Source organism: Balaenoptera musculus, chromosome 20 (assembly GCF_009873245.2).
Source record: "Balaenoptera musculus isolate JJ_BM4_2016_0621 chromosome 20, mBalMus1.pri.v3, whole genome shotgun sequence".
Classification (NCBI taxonomy): Eukaryota; Metazoa; Chordata; class Mammalia; order Artiodactyla; family Balaenopteridae; genus Balaenoptera; species Balaenoptera musculus.
The window spans coordinates 54,130,625-54,150,431 of record NC_045804.1 but is presented as its reverse complement, the minus strand read 5'-3'; the positions used below and the strand labels follow the sequence as shown (position 1 = coordinate 54,150,431).

General features: G+C 41.4%; 1 protein-coding gene across 1 annotated transcript in view; it reads right to left on the bottom strand.

Annotated features, from left to right (window-relative positions):
- The window catches only part of DNAH9 (dynein axonemal heavy chain 9), a 303,415-nt gene that overhangs the window by 50,561 nt on the left and 233,047 nt on the right, over nucleotides 1–19,807 (bottom strand). The window contains exons 53-57 of the mRNA XM_036836769.1: nucleotides 12,770–13,005; nucleotides 8,961–9,083; nucleotides 7,784–7,988; nucleotides 5,919–6,083; nucleotides 651–791 (exon numbers count right to left, since the gene is read on the bottom strand). Coding sequence (XP_036692664.1) covers nucleotides 651–791; nucleotides 5,919–6,083; nucleotides 7,784–7,988; nucleotides 8,961–9,083; nucleotides 12,770–13,005 — 870 coding nt within the window. The remainder of the gene's footprint in view (nucleotides 1–650; nucleotides 792–5,918; nucleotides 6,084–7,783; nucleotides 7,989–8,960; nucleotides 9,084–12,769; nucleotides 13,006–19,807) is intronic.

Genomic DNA, 19,807 nt, shown 5'->3' with positions numbered 1-19,807 from the left:
TTCAGAAATGCTCCACCACCCCCTAAGGCCTCTTCAGTTGTGGTCTTTTGGTGAATGCCTTAGGGGAGAAAGATATACTTTCAGAGATGTACTTAAAATTTATAGGTCTTTATTTTTTCATAAGTAAGATAAGCTTAGTCAGCGCTTACAATTTGCTAACGTCTTTGGTTTTAGAAATATTTCAGCAACCATAAAGCAGTAGCTTTGAGGATATTAGGGTAATAAGGAAAGTAATTTAAAGTTGGACTATTATCATGGGCTGCTTTGGTTTTAACTGATAAAAATGACATGCACACTTGATCATCCCGATTAGATTTTAAGCTCTGTGGGGCAGGGGTCACTTCTCACGTTTCTTGGTATCCTCTTCCACACTTTCAGTAAGCATAGTTCCTGCTGTAATACATGCACTTAGTGAGTGAGGCCAAGACCTGCTGTGGTCTCTCCTGCTGTTCTAGCCACATAACCAATGAGTCATGAAAGACCCAATTAAAGAGACGAGGACTGTAAGGCAATGTAGCTGCTCTCCTGGATTTGATCTTAAAGAGCTGCCACAGCTAATGAAACACATGGATAAGCCCTCATGGAGAGCTGCACTGGCTGTATTACACTGCTGAATTATGACTATTCAGAAAATTCCAGGTGTAAGTCACCTTGAGAGAAAACTGGTACATCGGGTGGATCCTGCCGAGGTCATTCATGATGAAGTAGAGCAGAGAGGCCCGGGCAGCTGCCGGCCGATAGTGTTCCCGGGCCTCGTTGATTTTCACCTCCGTCACCTGGGCCTCCTGCACCTGTTAGAAAAATCAATAGTGGTCCATTGTTCAAACCAACCAGGGCTACTTGAGAATCAGCGTGGCCTCTCTGTGTAAGCACACTGTGTCTGTGTGTGCGGTGGGTGGACCGGGATGGGGGGAGAAGCTAGAGGGTAGGAAGCTGCCATGGTTTTCCTTAACAGAGCTTGAGTGAGGAAGAGATGACACACTCCAAGTCCTTCACAAGGTGAAAGTGTCAGCCCCTCCAGTGGGGACACGTGGGAGATACACACACACACACACACACACACACACACACAACTTGAAAAATAAGCCAGAATTCTAGGCAATGGAATCCAGTAAAAGCAGCATAATCTAATTTTCTGTTTTCTTAATTTTTATGAGTTAATATGTAAATTCACAAAGAAGATCTCTTTCAATGGAGGTCTATTTTCAGAAAATTTATCAGAGGTAAAAATGAGAAAAGAGACCTAAGCATCAGAGAGGGATTCTGTAAGAACATGCTATTAAATGCAACCTCAGTATGACCTGTCTTATGCTCCAGCATAGAGTGAAACTACTGATAATTCATGAGAGTCCTGCAGGAAAAAACAATGATCCCTACTGAAGATGAGCTCTCAGTAAACAGTTACAAACTTCAGGAGGAAGTGTTACCAGAGGGGACAATTAGAAGACCCCCTACCTCCCCCCCAAAAAAAAAAATCCCAGAAAGATTAGCATCCCAAGAACTGAAGATGATTGAACTACCTACCATTAACTAATTGTGTTTAAAAGCAGTAGAGATAAAAGAAAGCATAAAATCAGGACATTATAAAAAAGAACAGACATTATCTGAAAAAGAACTAACTAGAACTTCTAAAAGCAAGAATACAGTCATTAAAATGGAAAACTCAGTGCACTGGTTAAATAATGGACTTGAGTTGAAAGGAAATAAGCAAACTAAAAGATAAATCTGAGGAAATTGTTACACAAGTAGCTCAGAGAGAAATAAAGATGGAAAATATGTAAAAGAGGTTGAGACTTGGCAGATAAAATGAAAAGATTTAAAATACATCTTAAAAAAAAGAAAAAAAATACGTCTAACAGAAATGAGTAGAGAAGAGAGAGAGAGGGGCAATATTTGAGCTATAATAGTTAAGAATTTTCCAAAATTGATTAAAGACCAGAGGTTTTACTTTGAAGAAGCAGTCAATGTCAAAACAGCTTACTATCCACAGGCCACTGAAGAAGTAATTATTTGTTTCAATCAGAAGAAAACTGAATCCAAAAGGAATAAATGAGATGCAAGAATTCCTTAAATATACAGTCAATCTAAATAACAAAGACTACTGGGGACTTCCCTTGTGGTCCAGGGTTAAGACTCCATGCTTCCACTACAGGGGGCACAGGTTGGATCCCTGGTGCGGGAACTAATAAGATCCCACATGCCGTGTGGTGCGGCCCAGAAAAATATATTATAAAAAAATAACAAAGACTATAAAAAACATGATCAGTTTGGAAGTAGTAGATAAAAGCAAGGTGGAACTAAAGTGTTATGAAACAGTAACAGAAGATGGAAAAAATGACCAAGTATTCTAACGTCCTAATATTGTTTTGGAAGAGGCTAGATATAGTGCTTAATTTTAGACTTTGTTAAGTCAATACATATATTGTTGTCACATATAAAATGAAATATATTTCTCATATATAAATGAGACAAGGTTAATTAATAAAATAGAGTAAATAACTTTAAAATCAGCAAAGGATAAAAGAGGATGATAAAGAAAAATCAAGAAAGGAGAAAAAATAAACAAAAAGCATGGTTAAAAGAAAGTACAAATTAAGATAGTAGAAAGAAATCCAACTATATCAGTAATGTTAGTAAATGTAAATTGGTTAAATACAGTAGTTAAAAGACAAAGATTCTCAGGATGGAGTGGAATGGAATAAAAATCACATGATTGCTCAGATTGGTGTTATCATAGATTCATACTGTTCATGCTCACCTGGGTCCTTAATGCTGTCCATTAATCTACCTTAATGCTGTCCATTAATCTATGTCCTTAGTCAACTCTCATTCCCATCTCCCACAACAACTATTGTAAACCTTCACTCCTCTCCCCAAGCACCCTACCTCACCACCATCCCCTCATTCTAAGCAGATGACCATGACTATGACTCATGCTTTCACAGATTGTATAGGGACCATCAGGAAGGGGTTTCCTTAATTCTGCCTTTCCTCCCACTCCCTTAATTTTCTGATCCCCCGACCCCATTGCTCACATTGACCTACAGACCATTTGTAGATTCATGTTTGCCCCCTCTCCCCCATTATATTGGAATTAACTCTCCATATTTCTAAAGATAAGCTCTTCATCAGTGACCTGAATTACATTTCCCCTGATTTCTTATGTACCCCATTGTATTAATCATTACTTCTCATTTCTGTACATTCAACTCTTCTTCTCAATGGCTCCTTTTCCTTTACAATCCATGCATCCTCCAATGTCCAGCTAGGATCTTAGCATGCTCAGTCTCTGCCATCTTGGAGAAAAATCCTCCAAGGATGCTATGTCCTCCTTAAGTTACAATCCTTTTTCTCTCTACCATTTTATAGTCTGGCTTCTTTAAAGAGTTGTCTATACTCACTTCCCCTTTCTCAACTCCCATTTACTCTCATTCTAAGGCAGTCTGGCTTCTGCTTCCACTACTTCATGGAAACCATTCTCCTCAAGATTACTGATAACTCCTTTTTGCAAAATTCAGTGGATACATCTCAGCTGTATCTTATTTGCGTTTTCAGCATCATTTGACACCACTGACATCCCTTCCTGAAATGCTTTCTTTCATAATGCCTTATTTACCTGCTTTTCCTCCCATCTCTGCTCTATTCCATGCTTTCCATCTTCTGTACTTGTCTTGAAATGTATTAGTATCCCTCAGTGCTCTACTCCCAGTCTTATCACTGCACACACATCTCCCAGGTGACTTCATCCACTCCTAAAGTTTCAACAATCAACTACTCGCTAAAAAGTCTCGGCACTCTATCACCAGCCAAGATCACATATCCCCAAACCCATGGGATGTTCCCATGTGCATGGCCCAGAGGCATTTCAAACTCAACATGACATAAACTAAAATCATCATTTCTTCTCACCCCCAAATCCACTTATGCTCTCTTCTCTCGGGTATTGGCACCAATACCTATCTAGATGTTTATTCCTGGAACTGAGACATTTCCTCGACAATACTTTTATCCATATATAATCATATCCAATCAGTTAACAAGTTTTCCAATTCTATCTCCTTGAAGTTGCCCATAGCTCTTGAATTTGTCCACTTCTTTGTTCCATCACTGCCAACCTTACTTCAGAATACCATCACTTCTAATCTGAATTACTGTACCTCCTCCTGCTTTCTCTGCCTCCTGCTTCCCCAAGCTCTCCTCTGGATTGAAGCTGGACTGATCTTCCTAAAGCACAGATCTGATCATGTTACTCTCTTGTCTAAAGAGGGAAAAAAAAAACCCTCTTTTAGGAACCCTAACTCCCATCTACAGCCCACACTTCTTAGCATGGTCTACAAAGCCCTTTGTGATGGAGCCAGCCTCCCTTTCATGCCTCACCTCCAGTGACTACTTTCATCCCCTCTACAATCTCTCAATGTTCCACTCACACTAAAGGGAAACATCCTTCTACCGCTAACCCAACATGGGTTGAGTGCTCTTCCTCTGTGTGTTCATGACTCCCCATGCTTCCTCTCCCACAGCCCTCATCACAGTTTTGTAACTGCCTGTCCTTCTCCCTTAGAGGACCAGGTCCTGGAAGCCTGGGATTCTTGGCTTCCTTGTGGTACCCCCACCTTTTGCCATGGAATTTGGAATATAACAGCTTCCAAACAAGTATTCATTGGATGAATGAATGAGAAAGAGAAAGAAGACAAAAAGAAAAGAAACAACAAAAGAATAAAAGGCTGCATACAAAAAGCCTGGCACACAGCAGGTGCTCAATAATTGTTCATTGACTTTAAAGAAAAAGATAAAGAAAGAGAGGAGGAGGTAGGGAGAAGAGACCAACATGGTCAATTCTATCTCTGACCTTCTCCCTCTGTGTGAGTTGGGCTCTGTTCCCCCATCTCTCCTGCCCAGGGCAGTGGAACTTCTACCACAATTGTTTTACAAACTCTGCATGCCCCTCTCTAGAGACATGGAGGCCGTAGAGAACCAGCAGTAAAACCTGGTGGTCACACAGTGACTGAGGAGACAAGGCGAGGCTGGACCTTCCTCCTTTCAGTCTCTCATTCCAGCCTTAGTTGTCTGTTATCTCAGAGTGGGTAGGACCTGGTTTATCTGCCCTGCCCATCATTACTTTTCATTTTTCCTAACTTGTCCCTACCTCGAACAAAGCCTTATTTCTCATATTTGGAGAAATCTCAATAACCTGACAACAAAGGTATTCCTTCCAAGGTGCATCATTCCTGGGCACTGTTACAGACACGCTTATCCTGCTCAGAACCAGTAACTTAATTCCTCTTCTGGTCCAAGAGCAGGACTGAGAATGTGAAAGGGCCCCCTGTAGGGTCAGCAGTCTGCTGGGGAAGGGCAGACTTTTTTTCCTGCAAGGGGGAATAAAAGTCTCCCGAACGCTGTGAAACAAAGGAAGGAAGCTCTATGCTAAGTAGTTTTGCAGGATGATACTGTTTTTTTTTTTTTGAGAGCTGAGTTTCCCTGGATGTCATGGAAGTTTTCCCATTAAAATCAGACTTGCGAGCTTTTGGCAGGCTGTGGGTTTTCTCGGGGTGCAATCATGCCTGAACCAGTCAACTTGCACAACAGTGTGATTCCTTAGCTTCAGGGCAATTCCATGGACTCACTGAGGTACTCAGTTTGAGCGACTATTTCCTGCACAGAACACGAGGCCCTGCACAGACGTAAGTGCTCGTCAGACGTTTGTGGAGTACAGCTGTCAAGAGCATTTCCCAGGAGATGGGGGCACTCCGTAATGCAGGATGTGAGGTAGTCATTTCAGGAATCCTGCCTAGCTTGACTTTCTAGGAGAAACTCAGGAAGATGGAAGAGCCATCTGTTACTCTTTTTTTCCCCTAGAAGTCGGACTCAGGGAGCAGGAGCAGGGCCTCTGTCCGCCAGCCTAGGCTGCCAGGTCTTACCTTTTTCTCAACTTCCGCAGCGGTCTGCTTGGTGATCTCAAGGTTCTCCACCAAGGCCGTTTCTTCCAGGAAGTTCCCGGAGGCCGAGGAGAGGCGAGAAAGCAGATTGTCTTCTAACGTTTTGAGGGTGATTTTGAACCCATTCTGCTGCTTCGTGAGATCTGACTGCAAATATCACATAAGGGAGAGTCAGGTGTAGAAGCCCAGAGCATCCTGTTCTCGGGGTAGGTCTGAATAGATAAAGGGTTATGGGCCAGAATCCCTTCCCTTAGCAAACTGGAAGCAGGATAGCAGAGTGCTCGGGACCACAAGCAGACAAAATCAGCAGGTGACCTGAACCCCAACTGTACCAGTTACTAGTCATGTGACCTTGGGCTGAGTTACCTCTTAACACGTCATAATCTCAGCTGGGTTAACCCTGGCCTTACTCGTGGGAGTGCTGTGCAAGGCTTAGCACAATGCTGGGACATGGTCTAGTCACTAAATGGAAGTTATTTCTAGGAATAGTTAGAGGGTGGGGTCAAGTTGTACTTCTCTGGAAGGTCCTCTCTATCACCACTTTGCTGACCCCCAAGGGAAGAGCTCTCCTATAGATGACCTTAAAAAAAAAAACCCAAAAACTAGAAATGGTTTTATACAGTTTCGACAAGATGATCGTAGGAGCCCTCCTTAAGGCTGGAGTGGGGCATTGGTATCCAGGCAGATCTTACCTCCTTTCCCTTTTTGATTGTTAGGTTCTATGTCCTAAAGCACTGGGCACTCTCTTACTGTGGGTGGGGGCACATGTAACCTCAGGCAGCTGCGGTTTCTCTGCTCTTGTACAGCCTGTGATTATTGCCTTTGGATCCATGGAAAGAACACTTCTTGTTGGAGGCCCCAGCCACAGTCACCCTGGCCTATCTTCTGTTTCTTAAAAACACATGCCTCCATCTTGCTTTATAACCAGAATTCACTCTTCTCTCTGCTGCGGGTGCTCTGAGCCAAAGGCTCATGCCACCTCCTCACAGAATCTTTTTCTGACCTTCCCAATTTAAATTAGCCCCCTGGCACTCTAACATCCCCCTGCTTTTATAATCTAATTGTGTCTAAGGAGAGGGGAAAAAGGATACTATTTGCTATGGACAAAAGTGTGCCCCCCCCACTCCAAGTTCATATGTTGAAGCCCTAACTCCCCCCTCCCCCATGTGACTGTATTGGAGGTGGAGGTAATTAAAGTTAAATGAGGTCATGAGGATGGGGTCCTCATGGTGGGATTAGTGCCCTTACAAGCAGAGACATCAGAGAGCTTGCTCTCTCTGCACACACAAGGAAGAGGTCTATGAGTACATGGTGAGACAGTGGCCACCTACAAGCCAGGAAGAGAGGTCTCGCCGGAAACTGGACCCCTAACTCAGACTTCCAGCTTCCAGGCTGTGAGAAAATAAATGTCTGCTGTTCAAGGCACATAGTCTATGGTATTTTGTGATGGCAGCCCAAGCTGACTAAGACGCTACCCTAAAGTGGTTGAATCCGTTTCTATTGCCCTTGCAGGACTGAACCCCACTTAGTTCTGGACACAGACATGGAGCACATGTGGTGAGAGGTCCAAACGTGTTCCTGTACAGCCTGTGCCAGCCCTGCTCTTGGACAGGAGTGTGGGTTCTCCCAGCTGCCTCCTGCCTCCTGTTCTTCATCCTGCTCTATCCTCTGTTTCCCAGCAGGGTGTTCCAGGTGGCTGGATGGTGCTGGCGCTCCTCCGAGCTCTAGCGAAACCACGCTGCTCAGCTTCTGGAGGAACAGCCCCACCTATACCAGAGCGGGGCACACGGCAAGGTCTGGTGGCAGGGCATCTCCTTCCTCCCTTCCTTGCCAGGTACCTGACGCACCTTCAGCTTCTCCAGGTCTGGCCTCTCCATGCTGACCACAGCGGCTAGCAGCTGGTCCTCCAGGCCGTCCCTGGTCACGGTGAAGTTGATCAGGGTGGCCTGAGCCTGCAGCTCGGGTTGGTAGTGAGGATTGGCCAGCTTGGTGTGAAGGATGAGCCGGAACTTGGGATTGTACTCACACTCTTTGTCTCCCATTTTAATGAACCTGGAACACAAGGGCTCATGTGAAGGTGGAGTGCCTTCCTGTGAGCTTTGGTCAGGGACAGAATCCTAGACAGGTTTTTTTGCAAAATCACAGCAAACAATATTGCCATACTCAGATGACTCTTCCCGAGCATGTCTAGGTTGAGCCCTCAGGCGGGGAACAGGGGTGGAGGGTGACAGACCTTCTCCCACGGCCACCGCATCTGATTTTGTGGGCACAGCTGGAGGGAGAGCCGTTCACTTTGTGGTCCGTGTACATGAGCGCCTTATGGAACGTTTCCAGCAGATGGCAGTAAAGCATTTGCAGGAAGGGGAACCTTCTTAGAGTTTGCACGAAGGTGATTTATAGGCTAGCAATAGGGCTTACTTTGTCTCATGGCTGATGGAGCATTACTTCTATGGGTGAAAATGGTTAATTAAGTAAATAAGCACATCCTAAGGACTTGCAAAGGCGGCTTATGGCCTGGGCAGTGGGTGAGGCTCCCTTCTGATAATTTTCACCCCCCTCCTATGTGCCTGTAGCCCTTCTCCTGCCCCTCTTTTCCTCCTCCTCCTCCTCCCAGACCCTTGCTAAGCCCTGATCAGCCACCAGCACCCAGAGCAACAGGGGTTCATCAAGCTGACAAAGCACTGAGCTCTCAGAACTCAGACGACCAGCTTAGATGAAATGCTCATGGTTCAAAGTCAGCTTGCTTTTTCACCACCTTCCCTCTAACGCTGCTCTAGACTAGTGCACTGGGGTCGTTGAGCAGCAAGCCAGTGAGCTGGCTGATGGAAGCTCCTCTGGAACTGCCTCTAGGGCATGAGGGCAGCTAAATGTTCCTCTTCTGGCAGAATGAAAGGTGTGCTTCCGGGGGGGTTACTTTATGTGAGCTGAGAAGAGGAAGTTCTAGGAGGAGCGGGTCTGTGCACAGCTCTACCAGGGACCGTGAACCAGCCCCTCAGAAGGGCCAGCAGTATAGCTGGGTCTCACCGTCCTTTCTTAACGCCTTCTCTCCCAAGCAGGGGTCCCAGCACAGGATCGATGGACTCCTCTAGGTTTTCAATCAGCACCACCTCCCCAGCTTCCAGGGCACGCTCGACAGTTTGAAGGTAGCTGAGGAGACAGGTGGGCGAAGTAAGCCTGCATCAAGGGGTGGACTGGAGACAGTCAACAGGCAGCCGTGGCCCTGAAGCGCGGCGGTAAACTTGGAGGCACCACTATCTGGGATGACGTCAGATAGCTGGCACATTTTTCTCTATCTAAAATGATATTTATGTGATCTGAACTATTTCTTATAAAAAGGGAAAAATGACAAAATGAAAAAAAGAATATGAAAATTAACTGTCATCCTTGTGTCATTTACATTTTGGTATTGCCTGCAGATGTTTGGATATATTTTCAAGTTTATTATTACTATTTCTATTTATTTTATATTATTTATATTTTTATTTATGTCTGCATTTATATTTATGTTTATTTTTATTTGATCCATGCAGCTCATTTGTTTTATAACCTGGTTTTTGTACGTAAAATGTAAACATTTTCCCATGTCATTAAATATTCTTCTATAACAATATTTATGTGCCTTGGTATTAGACTGTATTGATACACCTTAATTTATTTAACAATCAATTACCAAAAGCTAGGCTATTTTTAATTTTTCAATGTTATGTAGAGTTTAACAAGCACATAAAAAATTGATTTCCCCTAAATAGATTTGTAAGTTCGATGTGATTCCAATTCACACAATAAATAACAATATAACTTTATAAACCTTGACCAAAAATCTTAAAGTTAATCTAAAAGAAAACAATGAGAATTTTTTTAAAAAAAATAAAAGATCATGAAGAATAAGGGGAGGGACTCACATTAGCTGATAATAAAATATTTTTTATAACTTCAACAATACAGATATGTAGAAAGAAGTCTTAAAGGATATCATACACCAAAAGTTGGGAGTGTTGGGAAAAAATGATGAATTATAGGGGCTTTTTATTTTTTGGGTAACTCCCTTCCCCTTCTTTTTTTTTTTACTATGATGATATATTACTTTTGTAATGAGAAATGCCACAGTAAATGTTACTAAATATAAAACGAAATAATTAAAGGCTGGTATAGTATTATATAAATAGAAAAGAATAAAAGCTAATAAAATATTTTAATATAGAGTAAAATGTCATCTCTAATTAATCGGAGAAAGGATGGAGAATTTAATAAACGGTATTGGAACAATGGCTAACCACTTGAAAAGTGAAAATTAGGTGTGTACCTTATATAGTACCTGAAAATATATTTCAGGTGATTGGATTTTAGTGTAAAAAGAAAACCATAAAAAAAACCTAAAAAATCTTCTATATGAATATTTATATAATTTCTGGACAGAAAAAAGAATTTTCTAAACATGATTTATAGAAGAAATGTGACATATCTGACCAAAAAAAAAAAAGTTGTAGTATGTCAGACCTCACAAAATTAAAAGGCAAATGACACCCTTGAACACTTTTCCATTCACTGATGGAGACTACACGTAACAGTCTTGACCCATACTATCTATAATGTAATATTTGTATTCAAATAATACACAACAAATCTAGAAAATCACCCAATAGAACAGTAGTCAAGGGACATGAACAGAGAATTAATTACTATATGTCAGGCACTATTTTCAGTACTAGGGATATAAGAATGAGCAAAAAGAACAAATACTTGTGTCTAAAATGCAGTTATTGGTCAATTAGAGAGGAATATTTTAATCAAAGTTTGAAGGGAAGGCCAGGATTAGATTACCATGACTGATGACACAGATAAAAATATGTCGTGTCCTACCTCAGCATTCATTTCTCACCTACCCTCTCTGTAAGAAAGGATCCATCAGGGTATTCAACATGTGATTTAACTATTTTCTGAACATCGCATGTTTGATTTAAACAACCGTGGGTGGTCTGGACCCCTGGACAAGCATGTTTGGGACATGTGGCCAGGGCAGCAAGCCTCATGCTGGTGGTTGTATGTTAAGAGTGGATAAACATGGGCTTCGAAGTGAAGATCACCTTGGTTCCAATATTGCCTCCATTAATTTTTAAAAATTTTAACTAATTATTTTAAAATTGTGGTAGACTATTGTCTACCACAGCCCCTGGGACCACCATTCTACTTTCTGTCTCTATGAATTTGACTACTCTAGGGACCTTATGTAAATGGAACTGTACAGTAGTTGTCCTTTTATGACCAGCTTATTTACTTGGAATACTCATCTCAAGGTTCGCCCATGCTGTAGCATAGGACAGAACTTCCTTCCTTTTCAAGGCTGAATAATATTTCATTGTATTGATACAACACATTCTGTTTATCCATTCATCTGTTGATGGTCACTTGGATTGTCTTCTACCATTTGGCTATTGTGAATAACGCTGCTTTGAACATGGGTGTGCAAATATCCATTGCCTTTAAAACTGTGTACTCTTGGGGAAATTACTTGTGTGAAACTCTATTTCCTCAAATGAGAAAATGGTACCAATAACACTAACTTCATTGGTCATGTGGATTAAAAAGCATTTGAGGTAAAGCTCCTAACACCAAGACCAACACATATCGACCACCTAATAAGTGATCTCTGGCCCTCTCCCTCCCGCTCATTGCCCCATCCTATTTTTCTCATGTCTCCTAGAGACACAGAACAAGAATTGAGAACTGAAACTACAAAGCTAAGTTATAACAGAGTGAATGAAGCAGTGGGGGGAAAGGAGCTGAGGCCCGTGAGGTGCGGTGGGTGCTGGTCAGACATTCTCCCTGTTGTTCGTGTCCCTTGACGTGTGCAGTAACTCCCCCACCATGTACGGATAAAGCCACATGGCAGACGCAAAGGGTTCCGAAGGTTCCATAACTGTCTCAGCTGCTAAGCACCCCACTGCAAATGTCCCATCATTCCTCAGGAGAGAGAGGCTTTACATTTGTTCTCTGTGGTTCTGGGGCAGAGGTAGGAACAAAGGATAGAAGAGAGCTAAGAGAGGCAGTTTTTGACTAAATGTGAGAAAGACTGTAAAACACAGAGCTGTCTGACAACAGAATAGGGTGCTTGGGAAGCAGGAAGTATTCCAGGAGAGATGGGAGGGTGAACCCCTGGGCTGGTGGAAGAAGGACTCAGGAATGGGTCGGGAGGCTGACGCATATGATTTCTAACGAGAAAGAGAAGCACATGTCATACTGAGTGAAGCAAGTCGGACAGAGAAAGACAAATATCGTATGATATCGCTTATACGTGGGATCTAAAAAAATGGTACAAATGAACTTATTTACCAAACAGAAAAGAGTCACAAATGTAGAAAATAAACTTATAGTTACCAGGGGGGAAAGGGGGGAGGGATAAATTGGGAGATTGGGATTGACATATACACACTACTGTATATAAAATAGATAACAATAAGGACCTACTGTATAGCACAGGGAACTCTACTCAATACTCTGTAATGATCTATATGGGAAAAGAATCTAAAAAAGAGTGGAGATATGTATCCACTTTGCTGATCCACTTTGCTGTACAGCAGAAACTAACACAACATTGTAAACCAGCTGTACTCCAATAAAAATAAAGACAAAAATATAAAAAAGAAAGAAAAGCAGAGACTCAGTACCCAAGCATCTCTCACTGAGACATTTCCTAAAGCGAGAGGACAAAGAGGAGAAAACTCCTGGAGGAACCAGGAGGGCAGAAACAATCCACAGCGGCTTAAAACCTGCTCATCACACTTTGTCCCTCTGCATAAATGGCGAGGTGTGAACTTTTGTGCGCAGCCACCTACCCCTTCTGGCCAATCTGGGTGACCCGGAGGCCCTTGCCATACTTGTTCTTGATCCATTTGATGCCTTGTAGCTGAGGGTCCACCATGAGTGGCCAGCGCTCGCAGCTGAGGAGGATGGTGGCATTCTCCGTGGACATGCGGTCTGCAGGGAGGCCCTCGTTCTGCCAGGCAGCCACGTCGGCATCATCCGTCAGCATCCTCAGGGGATCTAGGTTGGGGGTCACTGGGATGGGAACCTGGTGGTGAAGAAAGGCCGCATGCGCTCAGAACAGAAGCATGCGCTCTCAGCTGGGGGTGGGGTCTGCAGCTCACTCAAAGGACAGAACTCCTCTAAAAGCAAGACCAAAATCCCCGAGGAGCACTTTCCTGGCTGTGTCATTATTCCTGGAAGCAGGTTTTCTTAACGTCCTGATAGTCTTTTTTCTCTTGATGGATGAACAGCAGCAGAAATTCTGCCCGTGTCATCCTCTGTTCTTCAGTATATTCACCCAAGTCAAATGTCTGCCATAGATCATTTGTATCTGAATCAACAGCCTCCATTGCCCTTACCCATGTTAGCAGGGTCACTTCCTGCTACATTTCTATGCTTCACGGACCAGGCCCACGTCAGCCCGTACTGACCACCCTCTCCTCTCAGAATCACCACTTGCTGCTGATGCCCAGCTTGCAAAGGACTGCAGACACTCCCCTTCCCCCTTCCATGGACAACCCCACCCCCTGGAAGCGCTGCTTGAGGACTTCTCCCCACACTGGGAGGCCCGGGAACAAACCACCAGGCCTGGGAATGTCTCCCCTTGGTCTCTGTCCCCACTGAGAACCCTTCCTTTTCTTCTCGTTGACCTCTCTCAGCTCATTTAATTCTTCTACAAGTAATTGTTTTCATTGGAAACACATATACTTTTTAAAAAACTGGGGTAAAATTCACATTCCCTAACCATTTTTGAGTGCACAAGTCAACAGTATTTAGTACGTTCACGATGTGCAACCATCAGCTCTATCTCGTTCCAAAACATTTTCTTCACCCCAAAAGGAAGCCCCAAGTCTATCAGCAGTCACTCCCCATTCCCTGCTACCCCCAGTTCTTAGAAGCCTCTAATCTGCTTTCTGCCTATATGGATTTACCTATTCTGGATGTTTCACATAAATGGAATCATACAATACGTGACCTTTTGTGTCTGGCTGCTTTCACCTAGAATGGTTTCGAGGTTCACACATATGCCCTTTAACCTCTCCATCTTTCTCTTCTCTGCAGTTTGTCTTCGCAGTTATCTCAGAAAAACCTCTCCAGACCATCTCCTTTCCCTTTAATTACACCTGCTAAGGGTACGAATGGCCAGTGCTATACCTTCAAGCAAACCTCAAAAGGGAAACCAGTCACTGGAGGTTCTTATCCTGGGATCAGAAATATATTTCAATAGAATTGTTTTCCTTTGTAATCATATGCATTCTACTTTATGCACTAAAAAACATTACTGTGAGAAGGATTCCATAGGTTTTACCAGACTGCCACAGGGGTCTGTGGCATAAAAATACTTAAGTATCTTAAGATGGGTCACAAATCAAGCCTTGGTAAATTTAAGAAAATTGAAATCGTATCAAGTATCTTTTCTGACCACAACGTTATGAGACTAGATTAAATTACAGGAAAAATACTGTAAAAAATACAAACACATGGAGGCTAAACAATATGCTACTAAATAACCAAGAGATCATTGAAGAAATCAAAGAGGAAATCAAAAAATACCTGGAAACAAATGACAATGAAAACATGATGACCCAAAACCTATGCGATGCAGCAAAAGCAGTCCTAAGAGGGAAGTTTATAGCAATACAATCCTACCTCAAGAAACAAGAAAAATCTCAAATAAACAACCTAACCTTTACACCTAAAGCAATTAGAGAAAGAAGAATCAAAAACCCTCAAAGTTAGCAGAACGAAAGAAATCATAAAGATCAGATCAGAAATAAATGAAAAAGAAATGAAGGAAACAATAGCTAAGATCAATAAAACTAAAAGCTGGTTCTTTGAGAAGATAAACAAAATTGATAAACCACTAGCCAGACTCATCAAGAAAGAAAGAAGACTCAAATCAATAGAATTAGAAATGAAAAAGGAGAAGTAACAACTGACACTGCAGAAATACAAAGGATCATGAGAGATTACTACAAGCAAGTATATGCCAGTACAATGGACAACCTGGAAGAAATGGACAAATTCTTAGAAATGCACAACCTCCCAAGACTGAACCAGGAAGAAATAGAAAATATAAACAGACCAATCACAAGCACTAAAATTGAAACTGTGATTAAAAATCTTCCAACAAACAAAAGGCCAGGACCAGATGGATTCATAGGCGAATTCTATCAAACATTTAGAGAAGAGCTAACATCTATCCTTCTCAAACTCTTTCAAAATATAGCAGAGGGAGGAACACTCGCAAACTCATTCTACGAGGCCACCATCAACCTGATACCAAAACCAGACAAAGATGTCACACAAAAAAGAAAACGACAGACCAATATCACTGATGAACATAGATGTAAAAATCCTCAACAAAATACTAGCAAACAGAATCCAACAGCATATTTAAAGGATCATACACCATGATAAAGTGGGGTTTATCCCAGGAATGCAAGGATTCTTCAATATATGCAAATCAATCAACGTAATAAACTATATTAACAAACTGAAGGAGAAAAACCATATGACCCTCTCAATAGATGCAGAAAAAGCTTTCGACAAAATTCAACACCCATTTATGATAAAAAGTCTCCAGAAAGTAGGCATAGAAGGAATTTACCTCAACATAATAAAGGCCATATATGACAAACCCACAGCCAACATTGTTCTCAATGGTGAAAAACTGAAACCATTTCCACTAAGATCAGGAACAAGACAAGGTTGTCCACTCTCACCACTATTATTCAACATAGTTCTGGAAGTCCTAGCCACGGCAATCAGTGAGGAAAAAGAAAGAAAAGGAATCCAAATCAGAAAAGAAGAAGTAAAACTGTCACTGTTTGCAGATGACATGATACTATACATAGAGAATCCTAAAGATGCTACCAGAAAACTCCTAGAGCTAATCAATGAATTTGGTAAAGTAGCAGGATACAAAATTAATGCACAGAAATCTCTTGCATTCCTATACATTAATGAAGAAAAATCTGAAAGAGAAATTAAGGAAACACTCCCATTTACCATTGCAACAACAAGAATAAAATACCTAGGAATAAACCTACTTAAGGAGACAAAAGACCTGTATGCAGAAAACTATAACACACTGATGAAAGAAATTAAAGATGATACCGACAGATGGAGAGATATACCATGTTCTTGGATTGGAAGAATCAACACTGTGAAAATGACTATACTATCCAAAGTAATCTACAGATTCAATGCAATCCCTATCAAACTACCAACGGCATTTTTCACAGAACTAGAACAAAAAATTTCACAGTTTGTATGGAAACACAAAAGAATCTGAATAGCCAAAGCAATCTTGAGAAAGAAAAATGGAGCTGGAGGAATCAGGTTCCCTGACTTCAGACTATACTACAAAGCTACAGTAATCAAGACAGTATGGTAGTGGCACTAAAACAGAAATATAGATCAATGGAACAGGATAGAAAGCCCAGAGACAAACCCATGCACCTATGGTCACCTTACCTTTGACAAAGGAGGCAAGAATATACAATGGAGAAAAGACAGCTCTTCAATAAGTGGTGCTGGGAAAACTGGACAGCTACATGTAAAAGAATGAAATTAGAACACTCCCTAACACCATACACAAAAATAAACTCAAAATGGATTAAAGATCTAAATGTAAGGCCAGACACTATAAAACTCTTAGAGGAAAACATAGGCAGAACACTCTATGACATACATCACAGCAAGATCATTTTTGACCCACCTCCTAGAGAAATGGAAATAAAAACAAAAATAAACAAATGGGACCTAATGAAACTTAAAAGCTTTTGCACAGCAAAGGAAACCATAAACAAGACCAAAAGACAACCCTCAGAATGGGAGAAAATATTTGCAGATGAAACAACTGACAAAGGATTAATCTCCAAAATATACAGGCAGCTCATGCAGCTCAATATCAAAAAAACAAACAACCCAATCCAAAAATGGGCAGAAGATCTAAATAGACATTTCTCCAAAGAAGATATACAGATTGCCAGCAAACACATGAAAGAATGCTCAACATTACTAATCATTAGAGAAATGCAAATCAAAACTACAATGAGGTATCACCTCACACCAGTCAGAATGGCCATCATCAAAAAATCTAGAAACAATAAATGCTGGAGAGGGTGTGGAGAAAAGGGAACCCTCTTGCACTGTTGGTGGGAATGTAAATTGATACAGCCACTATGGAGAACGGTGTGGAGGTTACTTAAACTAAAAATAGAACTACCATATGACCCAGCAATCCCACTACTGGGCATATACCCTGAGAAAACCATAATTCAAAAAGAGTCATGTACCACAATGTTCATTGTAGCTCTTATTTACAATAGCCAGGACATGGGAGCAACCTAAGTGTCCATCGACAGATGAATGGATAAAGAAGATGTGGCACATATATACAATGGAATATTACTCAGCCAACGAAATTGAGTTATTTGTAGTGAGGTGGATGGACCTAGAGTCTGTCATACAGAGTGAAGTAAGTCAGAAAGAGAAAAACTAATACCATATGCTAACACATATATATGGAATCTAAAGAAAAAAAAATGGTATGAAGAACCTAGAGGCAGGACAGGAAAAAAGACGCAAATGTAGAGATTGGACTTGAGGACACGGGGAGAGGGGAGGGTAAGCTGGGACGAAGTGAGAGAGTGGCATGGACTTATATATACTATCAAAATCGATAGCTAGTGGGAAGCAGCTGCACAGCACAGGGAGATCAGCTCGGTGCTTTGTGACCACCTAGAGGGGTTGGATAGGGAGGGTGGGGGGGGACGCAAGAGGGAGGAGATATGGGGATATATGTATAGCTAATTCACTTTGTTATAAAGCAGAAACTAACACACCATTGTAAAGCAATTATACTCCTATAAAGATGTTAAAAAAAAAAAAAGAGTCATGTACTACAATGTCCATTGCAGCTCTATTTACAATAGCCAGAACATGGAAGCAACCTAAGTGTCCACTGACAGATGAATGGATAAAGAAGATGTGACATGTATATACAATGGAATATTACTCAGCCATAAAAAGAAACGAAACTGAGTTATTTGTAGTGAGGTGAATGGACCCAGAGTCTGTCATACAGAGTGAAGTAAATCAGAAAGAGAAAAACAAATACCGTATGCTAACACATATATACGGAATCAAAAAAAAAATGATCATGAAGAACCTAGGGGCAAGATGGGAATAAAGATGCAGACCTACTAGATAATGGACTTGAGGATATGGGGAGGGGGAAGGGTAAGCTGGGACGAAGTGAGAGAGTGGCATGGACATATATACACTACCAAATGTAAAATAGATAGCTAGTGGGAAGCAGCCTCATAGTACAGGGAGATCAGCTCGGTGCTTTGTGTCCACCTAGAGGGGTGGGATAGGGAGGATGAGAGGGAGACGACACAACAGGGAGGGGATATGGGGATATATGTATACGTATAGCTGATTCACTCTGTTATACAGCAGAAACTAACATACCATTGTAAAGCACTTATACGCCAATAAAGATGTTAAAAAAAATTAAAAATAGAACTACCAAATGATCCAGGAATTCTACTTCTGGATATATATCTGAAGGAAATGAAATCACTATCTCAAAGAGATATCTGTACTTCATGTTCATTGCAGAATTATTCACAATAGCCAAGCTATGGAAACAACCTAAGTGTCTGTCAACAAATTAATGGATAAAGAATCATGGTGTGCATATATATATATATATATATATATATATATATATATATATGTATGTATATATGACATATGAATCATATATATATGTACGCATATATGTGACTGACACATATACCATGGAATATTATTGAGCCATGAGAAAGAAGGAAATCCTGCCATTTGCAGCAATATGGATGGACCTTGAGGGCATTATGCTAAGTGAAATAAGTCAGAGAAAGACAAATACTGTATGATCTCACTTATATGTGGAATCTAAAAAAGCCAAACTCACAGAAACAGAGTGTAGAATGGTAGTTGCCAGGGGCTGGGGGTGGGGGGAATGGGGAGATGTTGGTCCAAGTGTACAGACTTTCATTATAAGAAAAGTTCTGGGATTCTAATGTACAGCATGGTGGTTATAGTTAATACTGTATTGCATACTTGAAAGTTTCTAAGGGAGTAGATCTTAAATGTTCTCATCACAAAAAAGAAATGGTATTGTGTGAGGTGATGGAAGTATTAACTAAGCTACTGTGGTAATCATTTCACAATATACGTGCATCAAATCAACACATCGTACATCTAAAACTTACACAATGTTACATGTCAATTATATCTCAATGAAGCAGAAAAAAATTATTTAAAAAAATGCTTAAGAGCCACAAACAAAGCCAGAAAAATCCTTGCTGAGCGGCCACTGGGCTCCTCATCTTCATTCGCTCAGCTAATGATCGTCCTTTCAAAAATTTCCTTTTCCACAAGTGTTCAAGGAGAATAAATAACAGCTTTATCTTTTATTTCCCAATGCTGTAACAGTTTTTAAACCACTATTCAGCAAATCATCAGGTGAATGAGATTTTATGAGCTGATCTGTTAAGCCAACCACCACTAGACAGTATGGGCTTTGTGTTCCAAGGAAACACCTACAAATGAATTCTGGAATATAACCCTTACTGTACGTGGTGAACTTTCTGTGCTGACTCTCACTGCAGCTGCTTTTTATGACTCTCATCTCATCCACTGGACTATGTTCTGCCAACATCCCGGTCTTGAGTGTCTTCTGTACCTCCTGCCAGTGGCGTGGAGGGCAGGCTGAAGACTCAGTGGATATTTGTGCATTGAGGACTGTGAGTGATGAGCAAGTGTCAAGATGTAACACATCCTGAATC